General features: G+C 35.1%; 1 protein-coding gene across 1 annotated transcript in view; it reads right to left on the bottom strand.

Annotated features, from left to right (window-relative positions):
• The window catches only part of THOC1 (THO complex 1), a 55,406-nt gene that overhangs the window by 31,707 nt on the left and 9,893 nt on the right, over positions 1 to 13,806 (bottom strand). Inside the window, exons 8-9 of the mRNA XM_011288080.4 lie at positions 6,148 to 6,230; positions 3,278 to 3,351 (exon numbers count right to left, since the gene is read on the bottom strand). Coding sequence (XP_011286382.1) covers positions 3,278 to 3,351; positions 6,148 to 6,230 — 157 coding nt within the window. The remainder of the gene's footprint in view (positions 1 to 3,277; positions 3,352 to 6,147; positions 6,231 to 13,806) is intronic.

The raw sequence follows: 13,806 nt of genomic DNA, 5'->3' as shown, positions 1-13,806 counted from the left end.
GGCAAAAGACGTGAATAGACACTTCTCCAAAGAAGACATCCAGATGGCCAACCGAGACATGAAAAAAAGGCTCACCATCACTCATCATCAGGGAAATACAAATCAAAACCACAATGAGATACCAGAGATCTGTCAGAATGGCTAACACTAACAACTCAGGCAACAACAGATGTTGGTGAGGATGTGGAGAAAGAGGATCTCTTTTGCACTGCTGGTGGGAATGCAAACTGGTGCAGCCACTCTGGAAAACAGTATGGGGGTTCCTCAACAAATTAAAAATAGAACTACCCTACGACCCAACAATTGCTCTACTAGGTATTTATCCAAGAGATACAGGTATGCTGTTTTGAAGGGACACATGCACCCCCATGTTTATAGCAGCACTATCAATAATAGCCAAAGTATGGAAAGAGCCCAAATGTCCCTTGATGGATGAATGGATAAAGAAGAGGTGGTGTGTGTGTGGAGTATTACCCAGCAATCAAAAAGAATGAAATCTTGCCATCTGCAACTACGTGGATGGAACTAGAGGGTACTATGCTAAGTGAAATTAGTCAGAGAAAGATAAATAGCATATGATTTCACTCATATGAGGACTTTAAGACACAGAACAGATTAACACAAGGGAAGGGAAGCAAAAATAATATAAAAACAGGGAGGGGGACAAAACATAAAAGACTCTTAAATATGGAGAACAGAGGATTACTAGAGGGTTTGTGGGGGGGGGGATGGGTTAAATGGGTAAGGAGCATTAAGGAATCTACTCCTGAAATCATTGTTGCACTGTAGGCTAACTAACTTGGATGTAAATTTAAAAAATTAAATTAAAAAAAAAAAAAAAAAAAAGAAATGGGAGACTACATTTAATCAGAGAATGAGAATTATGTAACCATCGTATGTTCCTTTATTGTTTCAGTTGCCAGAAACCTCACCTCTTAATTAATGCTTGATAGCAACAACAATCTTATTCCAAGTTGCTAATTATAATCTCCTACCTGTAAAAGCTTCTGATCTTTTATTTTTAGTTGGCCTGGTATTTACTGAGGTGCCTCATAGAAGAAATTTTAAAGTAGTATTAATATATGACTACTAAAACATTTTTACAGTTGAGGCACTAAAAGTAAAAAAAATCCTCTCCTCTCAAAGTTCCATTCCATGCTGTCCCTCTCTTTTCCTTCAGGGCTAAACATAGAAAGAGTGGTCTACACTCAATGTCGCCATTTCCTTACCTTCCTTTCATGTTTTGACCCACTGCAATTTGCTTTCTAACTTCACCATTCCACAGATACTTTTGGATTCTATATCCAAACAAAGCAAATGTAACTACTTATTATGTATGCAAACCATAACAAATTAGAGGTGAGAGTTACTATCTAAAATAGAATGTTCTGTAACTATTTTAACCAAGATGTTTTGTAACTTGACATATCTTTTAAATGTTGAGCTGATGATTTTATAGAATGTTACACTTATATTTTTTTAATACAAAATTCTTTATTGGTGTATTTAGCCAAATCTGAAATGGACTTCATACTGTAGATATATGGGTAATGTGTTCTTTGTAAATTGCAGTGCCTAAGACAATCTGGTGATACAGTTGGTCACAAAGTAATTCCCCAAACGATCTCTTCCTCCATTCAAAAAATAGTGAAGGGGATTAAAAGGTATAAACTTGCAGTTTTAAAATAAGTAAGTCACTGGGATATAAAGTACGGCACAGGGAATACAGACAACAATATTGTAACAACTTTGTATGGTTGACAGAGGATAGTTAGATTTATACTGGTGATCACTTCATAATGTATATAAATGTTGAATCACTATGTATCCACCTGAAACTAATGTAATAATGCATGTCAACTACATTTCAATAAAAAAGAAAAAGGGTTAGAAGAGTATGATTGTGACAGACTGAGAGGCAGCTGAGTATTGAATCCTTGTACCTGTGGCTACTTCAACATAACCAAAGGGGATGACTTGTCTATACAGGCTGAGTTTAACTGGACAAAACTACACTGGACAGTTTGTCTTTGGGGGCTCTTTTTACATTTCAGGCTCCTATTATGTTGGAGACTACTACCTTGGCCTTTTAAATTCGATGTTCAGGCAAGACCCCAAAAGTATACTATCCATAATGTCCACGAACAAATAGATGTCTAAAAAAAACCCCAAAATACAACTATAGCTAATAATAAATACTGAATAAACACTGTTCTAAGTTTTCCATATATCACTATAGATAACATCAGCAAGTATGACAACAAGGATAGCCACTGTGTATCTTTATAGAACATGTCCAAGCAGCATCTTCTTCAATACTCTCAATGAGCAGGTAGGTGGCATTACTACATTTTAAAGATACTGAAACTGAGTTGCAGGGAAGTTAAGTAACTTGCTTAAGGTTCTACGACTAGGATTGGAATTAAGCCTGGAGCCACACTACTTTCAATGCTTCTTTGGAGATATATGTTTGAATCTGAAATCTGGGATGCCAGGAATATGTCTCCCTGTGTGGATACTGGAAACTCTTCCTGACCTTTTGGAAATTTAATTGCAATTAATGATATCTTTTGTCACTGCAGATACCTGGATGTGAAAGTTTTCCTTCCCACCTCCCTTTTCTCTTCTTCATTGCTTCTAACCATCATTAGGAAGAAATAATTTGGAAAGAAAGTAAAGAGTTAGCATATGAGATAAGAAACAAGAGATGGAGCAGGAAGGGGAGAAGAAGGGAAGGCTTCTTATTTCTCCTACTTCATCAAAAAGTCAGCCCATTATCCATAGGCCCTATCCACAGGTCCACAAAGTTAAATGGAAGGAAAAAGAGAGGAGTGCCTAAGTTGCCCATTGTTGGCTTTCCAAATTTTAGGCATATGCATAAAGTAGGCCATGTAAATAATGAACTGTCCACATGCAATTCAGAAACCAACTAAAAGAGCCTATTAGTGATTTAAAATTTGTAACTTTAATATACATAAAAATTACAAATAAATCTATAAGCAGGATTTCCTTCCTTGTCTACATCTTGATGGTTGCTACTGAATAAACACTGTTCTAAGCACTTTCCATATATCACTATACATAACATCAATGAGTATGGTGACAATAGGATAACTACTGTGTATCTTAATAGACCATATCCAAGCAGCATCTCCTATAATACTCTCAATGAGCAGGTAGGTGGCATTACTACATTCTAAAGACAATGTAACTTGACTTACTTAGTCATTAAGGTGTTAGCTTTATAGATCAAGAAACTTGAACTTCAAAAACTCACCAAGTTGTTGGAGCTTCATCATCTCCCATTTCACCTTCTTCTACATCCATTCCTTCTTCTCTATCCTCAGTATGCTAAATTTAAAAACATGCATAGCCTGTCATGAAGCAGTTGTCAGGCAGAAGGCAAATACTAGAATAACATCATTCATACACTGCTAGACAAACACTGTTAGAAGTCTAGCTGCACTTCTGCCTAGACCTACAGTTAATCTTTAAGGCAACAGGAATTCTATGTGACAGGGATCTGAGAACTCAGAAGCAGTATGACAATGATATAAGATAGCTATGAAGATACAGTAAAGTTTTAAGACAGTATTTTTCCACACATGGTTTCTAGATTCTCTTTGCAAAGAAAGGGCCTACGGCTAAATACATTTTAGAAATATATACAATGACCTTTTAGAGAACTGAGAAGACCATTAGTATATTAAGGACTCTAAGAATCGTAGTAAATAACTGTGTTTTTGTCCCCAGCTTTAGTTTGACCAAATAAATCCTCCCCCAACTGCACAGAGAACTCTTATTATTGGGGAATACTTTAGGGTATGCTGAGTGCCTAGCTCTATATTGAGAAATTCAAAATAACAAGTTTACAGAGAATAGTTCAAGAAGTACTGAAAGATATATGAAGGCGAGAGACAAGATTTTAAAAAATCTTAAGTCAACATCACTTCCAAATTGATAATAATTACATTTAACAAATTATATAAGGTAGTCTAATTTACAGTGAGATGTTAGTTATATCTAATTGATATTTTTTAAAGATTTATAACTTGTTCCTAAATTAAGAATCGGTGCTGAATGTACAGAAATTTACCAGAAATCTGGACTATCTTCTGGATATATCATAAATAATCTTAAAAGGGGCGCCTGGGTGGCTCAGTCGATTAAGCAGCTGACTCTTGGTTTCAGGTCAGGTCATGATCTCATGGTTCGTGAGCTTGAGCCCCACATTGGGCTGCACTGACAGCGTGGAGGCTGCTTGAGATTCTCTCCTTCCCCCTCTCTCTGCCCCTACTCCACTCACACTCTATCTCTCTCTCTCAAAAATAAACATTAAAAAAAAAAAAGCTAAAAAAAAAACCTTTAAAAATAAAGTTGATTATACCTGATGTCTTTTAAAAAATCAGTGGGCATGGGGTGCCTGGGTGGCGCAGTCGGTTAAGCGTCCGACTTCAACCAGGTCACGATCTCGTGGTCCGTGAGTTCGAGCCCCGCGTCAGGCTCTGGGCTGATGGCTCAGAGCCTGGAGCCTGTTTCCGATTCTGTGTCTCCCTCTCTCTTTGCCCCTCCCCCGTTCATGCTCTGTCTCTCTCTGTCCCAAAAATAAATAAACGTTGAAAAAAAAAATTAAAAAAAAAAAATCAGTGGGCAAATGTGGATTATTTAACAAATGGTTCTAATTATACTTGGAAAAAATAAAATTATAACTCAGTTTATTCCATACTCCAACATTCATGCTGGATTAAAGATTTACAAGAAAAATTAAATCATAAAAGCATCAAAGAAAACAAAGGGACTTCTATAATCTGCAGAGTAGAAGCCTTTAGCATTTGCACAAGGCCAGAAACAATAAAACAAAAAGACCAAAAACATTAATATTACATCCAGATTTAAAAGTTCTACACAGGGGTGCCTGGGTGGCTCAGTCGGTTAAGCATCCGACTTCAGCTCAGGTCATGATCTTGCGGTTTGTGAGTTCGAGTCCCGCATCAGGCTCTGTGCTCGGAGCTCGGAGCCTGGAGCCTGCTTCGGATTCTGTGTCTCCTTCTCTCTCTGCCCCTCCCCCACTTGTCCTCTGTCCGTCTCTATCAAAAATAAATAAAATGTAAAAAAACCCAAAAATTAAAAGTTCTACACAGCAAAGGCACCATAAGTAAAGTTATAAGAAAAACAATAAACAGGAAAAAAAAATCAACAAAATGAGAGGCAATGAATTAGTAATATTCTGTCTGAGTACAACTACACAGCAGTAAGAAAAAGACATTTCAACAGTAAAATGGGCAAATGGCAAGAATAGGTAATTCTCTTCCTCACTGCTTCTAATTGTCATGGAAGAAAAATAAATTCCAATAAACATACAGCAAATCCCTCAACTTCATTAATGACCAAGCAATGTAAGTTAAAACAAAGAGGATTTACTTTTTAAGTATATTATCAATTAAGCAAAGTTTTTTAAAAATTGATTAATTCCCAGGGGTGGTGTGTGGCTGTGGGTACACATTCTCTATGTATCAATGGTGATAGTATAAATTTGGGTATAACCTTTCTGAGAAGTAATTGAGTGCAGCTATCGAAATGTGATATATGCATATATTCTGACACAGCAATTTCACTTATTGGAATTTATCCCTAAAGAGACACCTGGATAATTTAGCAATGATATACACAATACTATTCACTGTAATGCTGTTAACAATTATCCACCGTTAGAAATTATCTAAATGCCTACTGACAGCATTGTAATATATATCCACTTGAAAGACTCATCATGAACCATTAAAAAGACACAGATCCAAATGTACTGATGCAGAAATGCATCCATTTTATACTGTCCAAAGAAGAAAATGGACTGCAGAACAATATGTATTATATGATCTCATTTTTGGAATAAAACTACACACACAATAAGTCCTGTAAGGACAGACAGAGAATGCTAAGAGTGGTTATCTTTGGGCCTTGGATTATGGGGTAGCCATACTTTCTATTTTAAATATTTCTACCTGATTTGCATTTTTTGCATAGAACATACATTATGTCTATAAATTAGAAATAAAGGTTTTAAAATTTTTGGTGACTTAGAAGATCCAGTCACAGGATTTATCTTAGTAACAAACTTATGTTTGTTAAATTTTGTATCAGCCTCACCTTCTGACCCAGGGTGCTTTCCTGCTCATTGGTATTGAAAACAGTGACATTTTCCAGATTAAACTGACTCTGCAAGTTAAGACCTATTAAAAAGAAAAAAAAAAAAAGATTTTCAACGCAAATCCACCAACACCTAAATGTGTTTAAGAATATAACTTTGTTGTCACATAACCAAAACAAAGAAAATGATAAATCCATAATTAAACAAAAGATCAAGTCAGACCCACACCTGGTTTTCAAATCCTTTCCAAAATTCATTTCTTTAAGGTGCCTTTAGAGTATCCAGAATTCTACATATATAACAAATACAGTTGTCTCTGTTATTACTGAAAAATCTAGAGCAATTTTACAGAGTGCAATATGCAGTAATTTATAGTTTTGCTAAAGCACAAATAAAAATTGTATTAAACAAAAAGTGAGCATGTATAACAACATATATAATAAATACGCTGCAGCTAATGAGAGCCAGGTTTCTCACTGTCAAAGAAAGAACTTATAAATAAGAAGGAATATTGGTACTGGATTGAACTCAGAAGTATCAGTATGATCTCATGGTTTTTGTTGTTGGTCATTTAAAAATACATACATAGACACATATTAATATAGATGTGTGTGCATATAGATCTTTCCTAGGTCTGTCCACCAAGTGAACCCAGAGCAGTGATACTCTTAGATATCTAGGGCCCAGATCTTGGCTTCTAAATACCATTCTTAAATAAAAGGAATCAGGCTCTTTGGAGAAGTGGGTGATTCTAGGGTTGGGGTAGGGAAAACACAGATGAGCTCTATTTTCTCATACCAGAAAAACATGAAAGAGCTCCCTCCAATGGGCAAAACCAGAACAATCTAACTAAGAAATTAATTACACTATGGGATTATAATCCAGACAATAAAATATCCACAAATTCACACTGAAACAGATGACTGAATTAATAAGTAAATAAGGGAGAGCAGACAACTCTTCTGCATGGAAGAATCCCAAGTAATAGATGTAGAAGGAATAAAAGAAATAGAAAACCAACAACAGGACAACCTAAAAATCATTGCTGTAGGCAAATTCACTGATGAAAACTAAAATTAGTGGGTAAAGATCTAAGGAGAAAAAGAGTATGTGCACAGCCTCAAAGTATTTCCCTTCAAATATTAACTACAAAGGCAAAGACAGTAACTTAGCAACAAAAAAATATGATGACCAAGGATACCACCACCAGTAATAGTATATATCAACATCATGTTGAAATGATGCCGTGAGAAGGCCACATCACCTCTGTGGTCTTCCCCTAAATCCGTATCCTCAATCTAATTACGAAAAAAAATCAGACAAAGTTAAATTGAAGGACATTCTGCAAAATACCTGATCAGTACTCTTCAAAAGTATCAAGGTCATGAAAAAAATAAGCAAAGAAATAAGAACTGTCACTGACTGGGAAGAGTAAAGCAACATAGCAACTAAATGGAAAATGGGATGCTGGGTTGGATCCCTGGACAGAAGAAAGAAAAATAGTGATAAAATTGGTAAAATCCAAATAAAGTCTTAGCGTAGTTAATAATGCTGTACCAATGTTGATTTTTTAGTTTTGGCAACTATATTGTGATCATGTAAGAGGCTAACATTAGGTGAAGGTTGTTAATTCAGGTACTCTCTGTATTTTCTTCGCAACTCTTCTTTAAAGTTATTTCAGTACAAAAGTGAAAGTGGAAAAAACTATGCTAGATCAAGTCATTAAGCTAGTGAATGAATCTGGTTGCCCATTTAGCACTGACTACTTAAAATACATTTGTCTATTCTCTATTTATTATTCAATATAGTACATGCCATAATTCTCATTAAATCAATAATTTCAGTCAGACTTCACTACATGCTAAACTACATGTTAAACTGGCTTTTTGAAGGTCTTGGGATATACTCCAGTGAATGTCAAGCATCTACAAATGTTTAACATAGATACTATGAGAAAATATCCCCAAATGCCAACCTCCCTTATGTTAGTGGTAAGATTAATTACACACAGCTTTTTCCTTCATTTTTCAAATTTTCTGAAAAAAGTTATTTTTATAATTTAAAAATTAAATTTAAAAACATTACTTATTAAAAGATGCATAATGTTTAAAGCTATATATTAGCAATATATTATTAGTCTTTCAACCAGTCAATAAGGGAAAGAAAAGAATGGTTTTTCTATGTCTTGTTAATTTAGTAATGCTGTACACTGGAAGAGAGGTCTAAAATGTTCTTTAAAATATGATGAGATCTACAAATAAAGGGGATTAAGAGTACACTTATCTTGGGGCGCCTGGGTGGCTTAGTCAGTTAAGCGTCTCCTGACATTGGCACAGGTCATGATCTCACGGTTTGTGAGCCTGCTTGGGATTCTCTCTCCCTCTGTCTCTCTCTCCCACTAGCATACCCTCTCTCTCTCAAAATAAATAAACATTTTAAAACATTAATACCAAAAAGCACGTATGCTTATCTTGATGAGCACTGAGAAACATACAGAATCACTGAATCATTATGTTGTACACTTGAAACAAACATAACACTGTATGTTAATTATACTTCAACTATAAAAAAGAAAAAATAGAAAAAAAAGAAATGCAACAAATAGCATCCTATAAATACATTTGAAATTTTAATTATTTTTAAAATTTTATTTTAGAGAGAGAATGGGAGAGAGGGGCAGAGAAGAGTGGGGAAGACTGGACTAGAGTAGGGGAGACAGGGGGAGAAAATCTTAAGCAGGTTCCACACCGAGCACGGAACCTGATGTGGGGCTTGATCCCACAACCCTGGGATCATGACCTGAGCTGAAATCAACAGTTGGATGCTCAATCGTATGAGTCGCCCAGGTGCTGCAATACATTTGAAATTTTAGATAATACTCACAAATTCCCAGGAAAAAGGAAGTTACCAAAACTGTCTCAAGAAAAAAATGAAAAGTCTGAATAGTCCCAAATCCATTACATAAATCCAGTTTAAAACATTCCCACAAAATTCTATTGTTGCTAACTGCTTCCTTTGTAAAGCTTACCAAACATTCAAGAAAGAAAGAATACAAAATTACTCCAACATTTCCCGAAAAGAAGAAAAATAGGAAAATTTACAATTCATTTTATGAATCTGGTACGAAAATCTAATATCATTATAGGGAAGGAAATTTACAGGCCACTCTCCTTCCTGAACTAAATTCACATTATCTCTAAAAAAATAACATTCAAAATCCAGCTATATTTTAAGAGGAGGCCCTATTACAACTAAATTTGAATTATATAATGTAAAAAAAACTGATGAGAGTGGAGGCTGGAAATAACCAAGAAGGACAAAATTATGGCTGAGAATTGAAACCTTGTTCTTATGTCTTCTATAACGTCCAGCAAAGAAACTACAAATTAGTTCTTATGAAGGGGCATACTTCATTTCACAAAAAAGAGACTTCATTTATCACAGATTTAAATGGCAACTAGGTGTCTGGCACCGTTCTAGGCACAGAGAACACAGAAGTAAACAACATACACACTGAAAATGACAGATAGTGCTAAATACTAAGAAGAGATTTGAAATTAGGTGGTGATAATGAGGGACTGTGCTGGCAGGTTTAGAATAGATGCTGAAAGAGAGACTCCCTGAGGAAGTAAAATTGAGACTAACAGCTAAAGTCGGTAGTGTGACAATAATGAACAGGAGGGTCATAGAGGGAAGACAGTGCCAAGGCCCCAAGGTTCAACTGACCCTGGTGTTTTGAAGGCAGAAAGAAGGCAAAATGCCAATTCAATGGGCAAAGAATAGTTTTTTCAATAAATGGTGCTGGGACAACTGGTTATTAATATACACAAAAATGAAACTGAACTCCCACCTCATACGACATACAAAAATTAACTCAAAATGGACCACAGAGCTAAATCTCTTATAAGAGAACACAAGAATAAATCTTTGTAACCTGGGATTAGATGATGATTTCTTACATATGACATCAAGAGCACAAGCAACAAAGGAAAAAATTGCTATATTTCACCAAAATATAAAACTTTTGTGTTATAAACAATACTACCAAGAAAGTGAAAGGAAATCTGCAGAATGGAAGAAAACATTTGCAAATTACATATCTGATAAGAGTCTAGCATATAGAATATAATGAGAACTCATATAACTACTTAATAAAAAGACAACTCAAAAATTGGGCAAATAAAATAAATAGCCATTTCTTTAAGGAAGACGTACAAATGACCACTAAGCAAATGAAAAGATGTGCAGCGCCTGGGTGGCTCGGTCAGTTAAGCGGCCGACTTCGGCTCAGGTCATGATCTCGTGGTCCGTGAGTTTGAGCCCCGCGTCGGGCTCTGTGCTGACAGCTCACAGCCTAGAGTCTGTTTCAGATTCTGTGTCTCCCTCTCTCTGGCCCTCCCCCGTTCATGCTCTGTCTCTCCCTGTCTCAAAAATAAACGTTAAAAAAAAAAAAAAAAAAAAAAGAAAAGATGTTTAACATATCTAGTCATTAGGAAAATACCAATCAAAACCACAATGAAATACCACTGTATACCTACTCAGGTGACTATTAAAAAAAAAAAAAGGCAGAATTAGTAAGTACTAGCCAGGATGTAGAGAAATTGGAATCCATGTGCATGGATGACAGGACTGTAAAATGGTGCAGCTTTTTCACAAAAGAGTTTGGTAGTTCAAGAATTTTTTTTTTTTTTAAGCACTGATTATTTGAGAGAGACAGAGAGTACATGAATGAGGGAAAGGGGCAGGAGGAGAGGGGGGAGGGAGGGGGGCTCAGCACGGAGCCCAATGTGGGGCTCAATCCCATGATTCTAGGATCATGACCTGAGCCGAAATCAAGGGTTGGATACTCAACCAACTGAGCCACCCAGGCACCCCTCCTCAAGAATTTAAATTTAATTACCATATGACTTAGTAATTCCATTCTAGGTATATGCCAAAGAGAAGTTAAAATATACATCCAAACAAAAACTTGTAAACAAAAGTTCACAGCAGCACTGTTCATAATAAACAAAAAGCAGAAACAACCCAAATGTTCATCAACTGACGAATGGGTAAACAAAATGTGGTATATCTATACTGATAATATTATTTGGCTATAAAAAAATGAAATACTGATACATGCTATAAAATATATAAATCTTGAAAATGTTATGTAAGCTAAGTTAAAAAAAGCTCATCAATAAAAGACCACATATTTCATTATTCTATTTTTTTAATGTCCAGAATAGGAAAATGTACAGAGAACAAGGAGATTATTGGTTGTTTAGGGCTTGGAAGAGAGGGTAAGAATGATGATGAGTGAGGCAGGGGTGCAAGTTACTGGGTACAGGGTAGAAAAAATACTCAAAAATCAGACTGCAGTGATGGTTGCACAACCTTGTAAATATGCTAAAAAAAACCCCAGTGAATTGTATACTTTAAATGGTGAATTGTATAAGTGAATTCACATGTTGAAAGCTATTAAATAAAATAAAAAAGCTATTAAAAAAGTAATAGAAAAGGTGAGTTTCCAGTAACAGGTCAATTAATTCCATAAAAATTTACAGAGAATAAACCATGTTCACAGCAGTGTTCCAGATAATGAAGTACAAAAATGGTTCTCTTAAAACCAGTAAAGAGCTGACAAGAAAGTAAGGGATATGTGGCAAACATCCAGAAGAAAAGTAAGGTAAGCAATGCATCATCAATATTTAAAGCCACTTTTGTCTTGAGGACATTTGCCAAACAAGACAATCAGTTGTAAAATTGAGCTACTCTTTTCATAGCTTCCCAAAGCTAGAATGTTAAAAGTAAATCAGGGCCCCAAAATGATGGGCCCACCCAACTATTTTCAAGGCTGGAAACCTGTAGCACTATAATCTCAGGTTAAAATAAACCAAAGTACAGCCCAGCACCAAGTCTTCTCAATGATCTAAGGAATTATAGGCCTTAAAGCGGGCTGGATTAAGGTAACCCTGGACTGGTGATAGCTTCCTTCTAAAGGCTCCTGGCAAAAGCAATGAAAACTCTATCTGGAGAAAACTATCCATCCTAGGCCTCAAAATCCCTCAATATTTTCTCAAATATAATACCCAATACTAACCAGATACACAGATAAGAAATCCTGAGAAACAGTAGAACAAACCCACAAAGACTTCAGATACTAGAATGATCAGACACAGACTATAAAATAGAAATACTTATCCTGGTTAAAAAACTAAAGAAAAAGTTTGAAACTATGAGCAGGGAATAAGAGACTAGAAAGTGATATAGCAGACTTAAAAAAGACCTTCAACAAATGAAAAATAAAATACAACAGAATGAAAACAGTAACAAATTAAAAATTAATTTAGGAGCTGATCTTTCATAGCTGAAGAAAGAAATAGTGAACCAGAAAACCATTCTGAAGAAATTATTCAGAATGTGATACAAAAAGACAAGTAGATAAAAATATAGAAAGAATGAGAGACAGAGGATATAGTGACAAGGTATAACAATGTTCCCTGGAGTTCAGAAAGAAAAGAAAGAGACATACACAGTATTTGATGAGATAATGGCTGAAATTTTTACAAACTGGACAAAAGACATTAATCCACAGATTTAAGATTTCTACAGAATCCCAAGCATGATAAATAAAAAGAAATCCACAATAAGACACATGACAGTAAAACCGAAAAAGCCTGAAAACAAAGATAAAAAATCTTAAGAGCAAAAACAAAAAAACATTTAGATTATCTTCAAAGAAGTTAGACTGACATTTGTGTTGTCTAGAGAACATGGAAGATAGAAGATAAAGTAATGATTATCTCCTGTGTCTAGTGCCAACTTAGAATCTTTTATCTACTGAAATCATTCTTCAAGAATAATGATTTTCAGACAAAATACAGACCTTCACTAAAGAAAAGTTTAATAGGGAAATTTTCCACAGATAGAAGGACAGAAATACAAGCAGTAAATACAATGGTAATCTAAATTAATCTTGATCACATTAAGTAGGAAAGAAAAAAACAACACAGATCTAGCATGACAAGAAAGAAAACACACTGAAACCATTGCCAACATATACTATGGGTCTCTTTATGTGCAGGCACTGTTGTAAGTGCTTCACATATTTTAATTCATTTAATCCTCACAACAACATATGAAGTAGGTGGTATAACAGCCTGATATTAAGGAAAGGAAGACTGAGGGAAAGAGGTATTAAAATCTGGCATATTTGAACAGATTGTAAAAGGCTCTGGAGAACTGGTTATATTTCATTTCTGGATTCTGCCAGTAGTTACACAAGTAATTGATTCAGAATAATTATAGTATACATTTATTTTATGCACTTTTCTATATGAGTGCTGTATTTCACAATGAAAAATGGTAAAAGAAATGAGAGGACATAATTGTGTCTAAATGGTAATGACTGAGGGAGAAAATGGAAGTGGAAAAATCAGCATGCATTATAAATGAAATACAGACATGGTAATTCATATCTACATACATGTGATTCAACTGCACATTTTTATGATTAATAAGCTTGGAACTTAAAAAGAATTACTATGTAATTCTTGATCATCATAGTAATTACAAATTACCATGTTGTACATCTGAAACTAATATACTATGTCAACTACACAAAAAAGAAATCAGTGACTTCAAGCATTACCTATATGATGCATTAGGAACAGTAT

Source organism: Felis catus, chromosome D3 (genome assembly GCF_018350175.1).
Source record: "Felis catus isolate Fca126 chromosome D3, F.catus_Fca126_mat1.0, whole genome shotgun sequence".
NCBI classification, from domain to species: Eukaryota; Metazoa; Chordata; class Mammalia; order Carnivora; family Felidae; genus Felis; species Felis catus.
The sequence above is the reverse complement of the archived record's forward strand: the minus strand, read 5'-3'. Positions and strand labels throughout refer to the sequence as shown.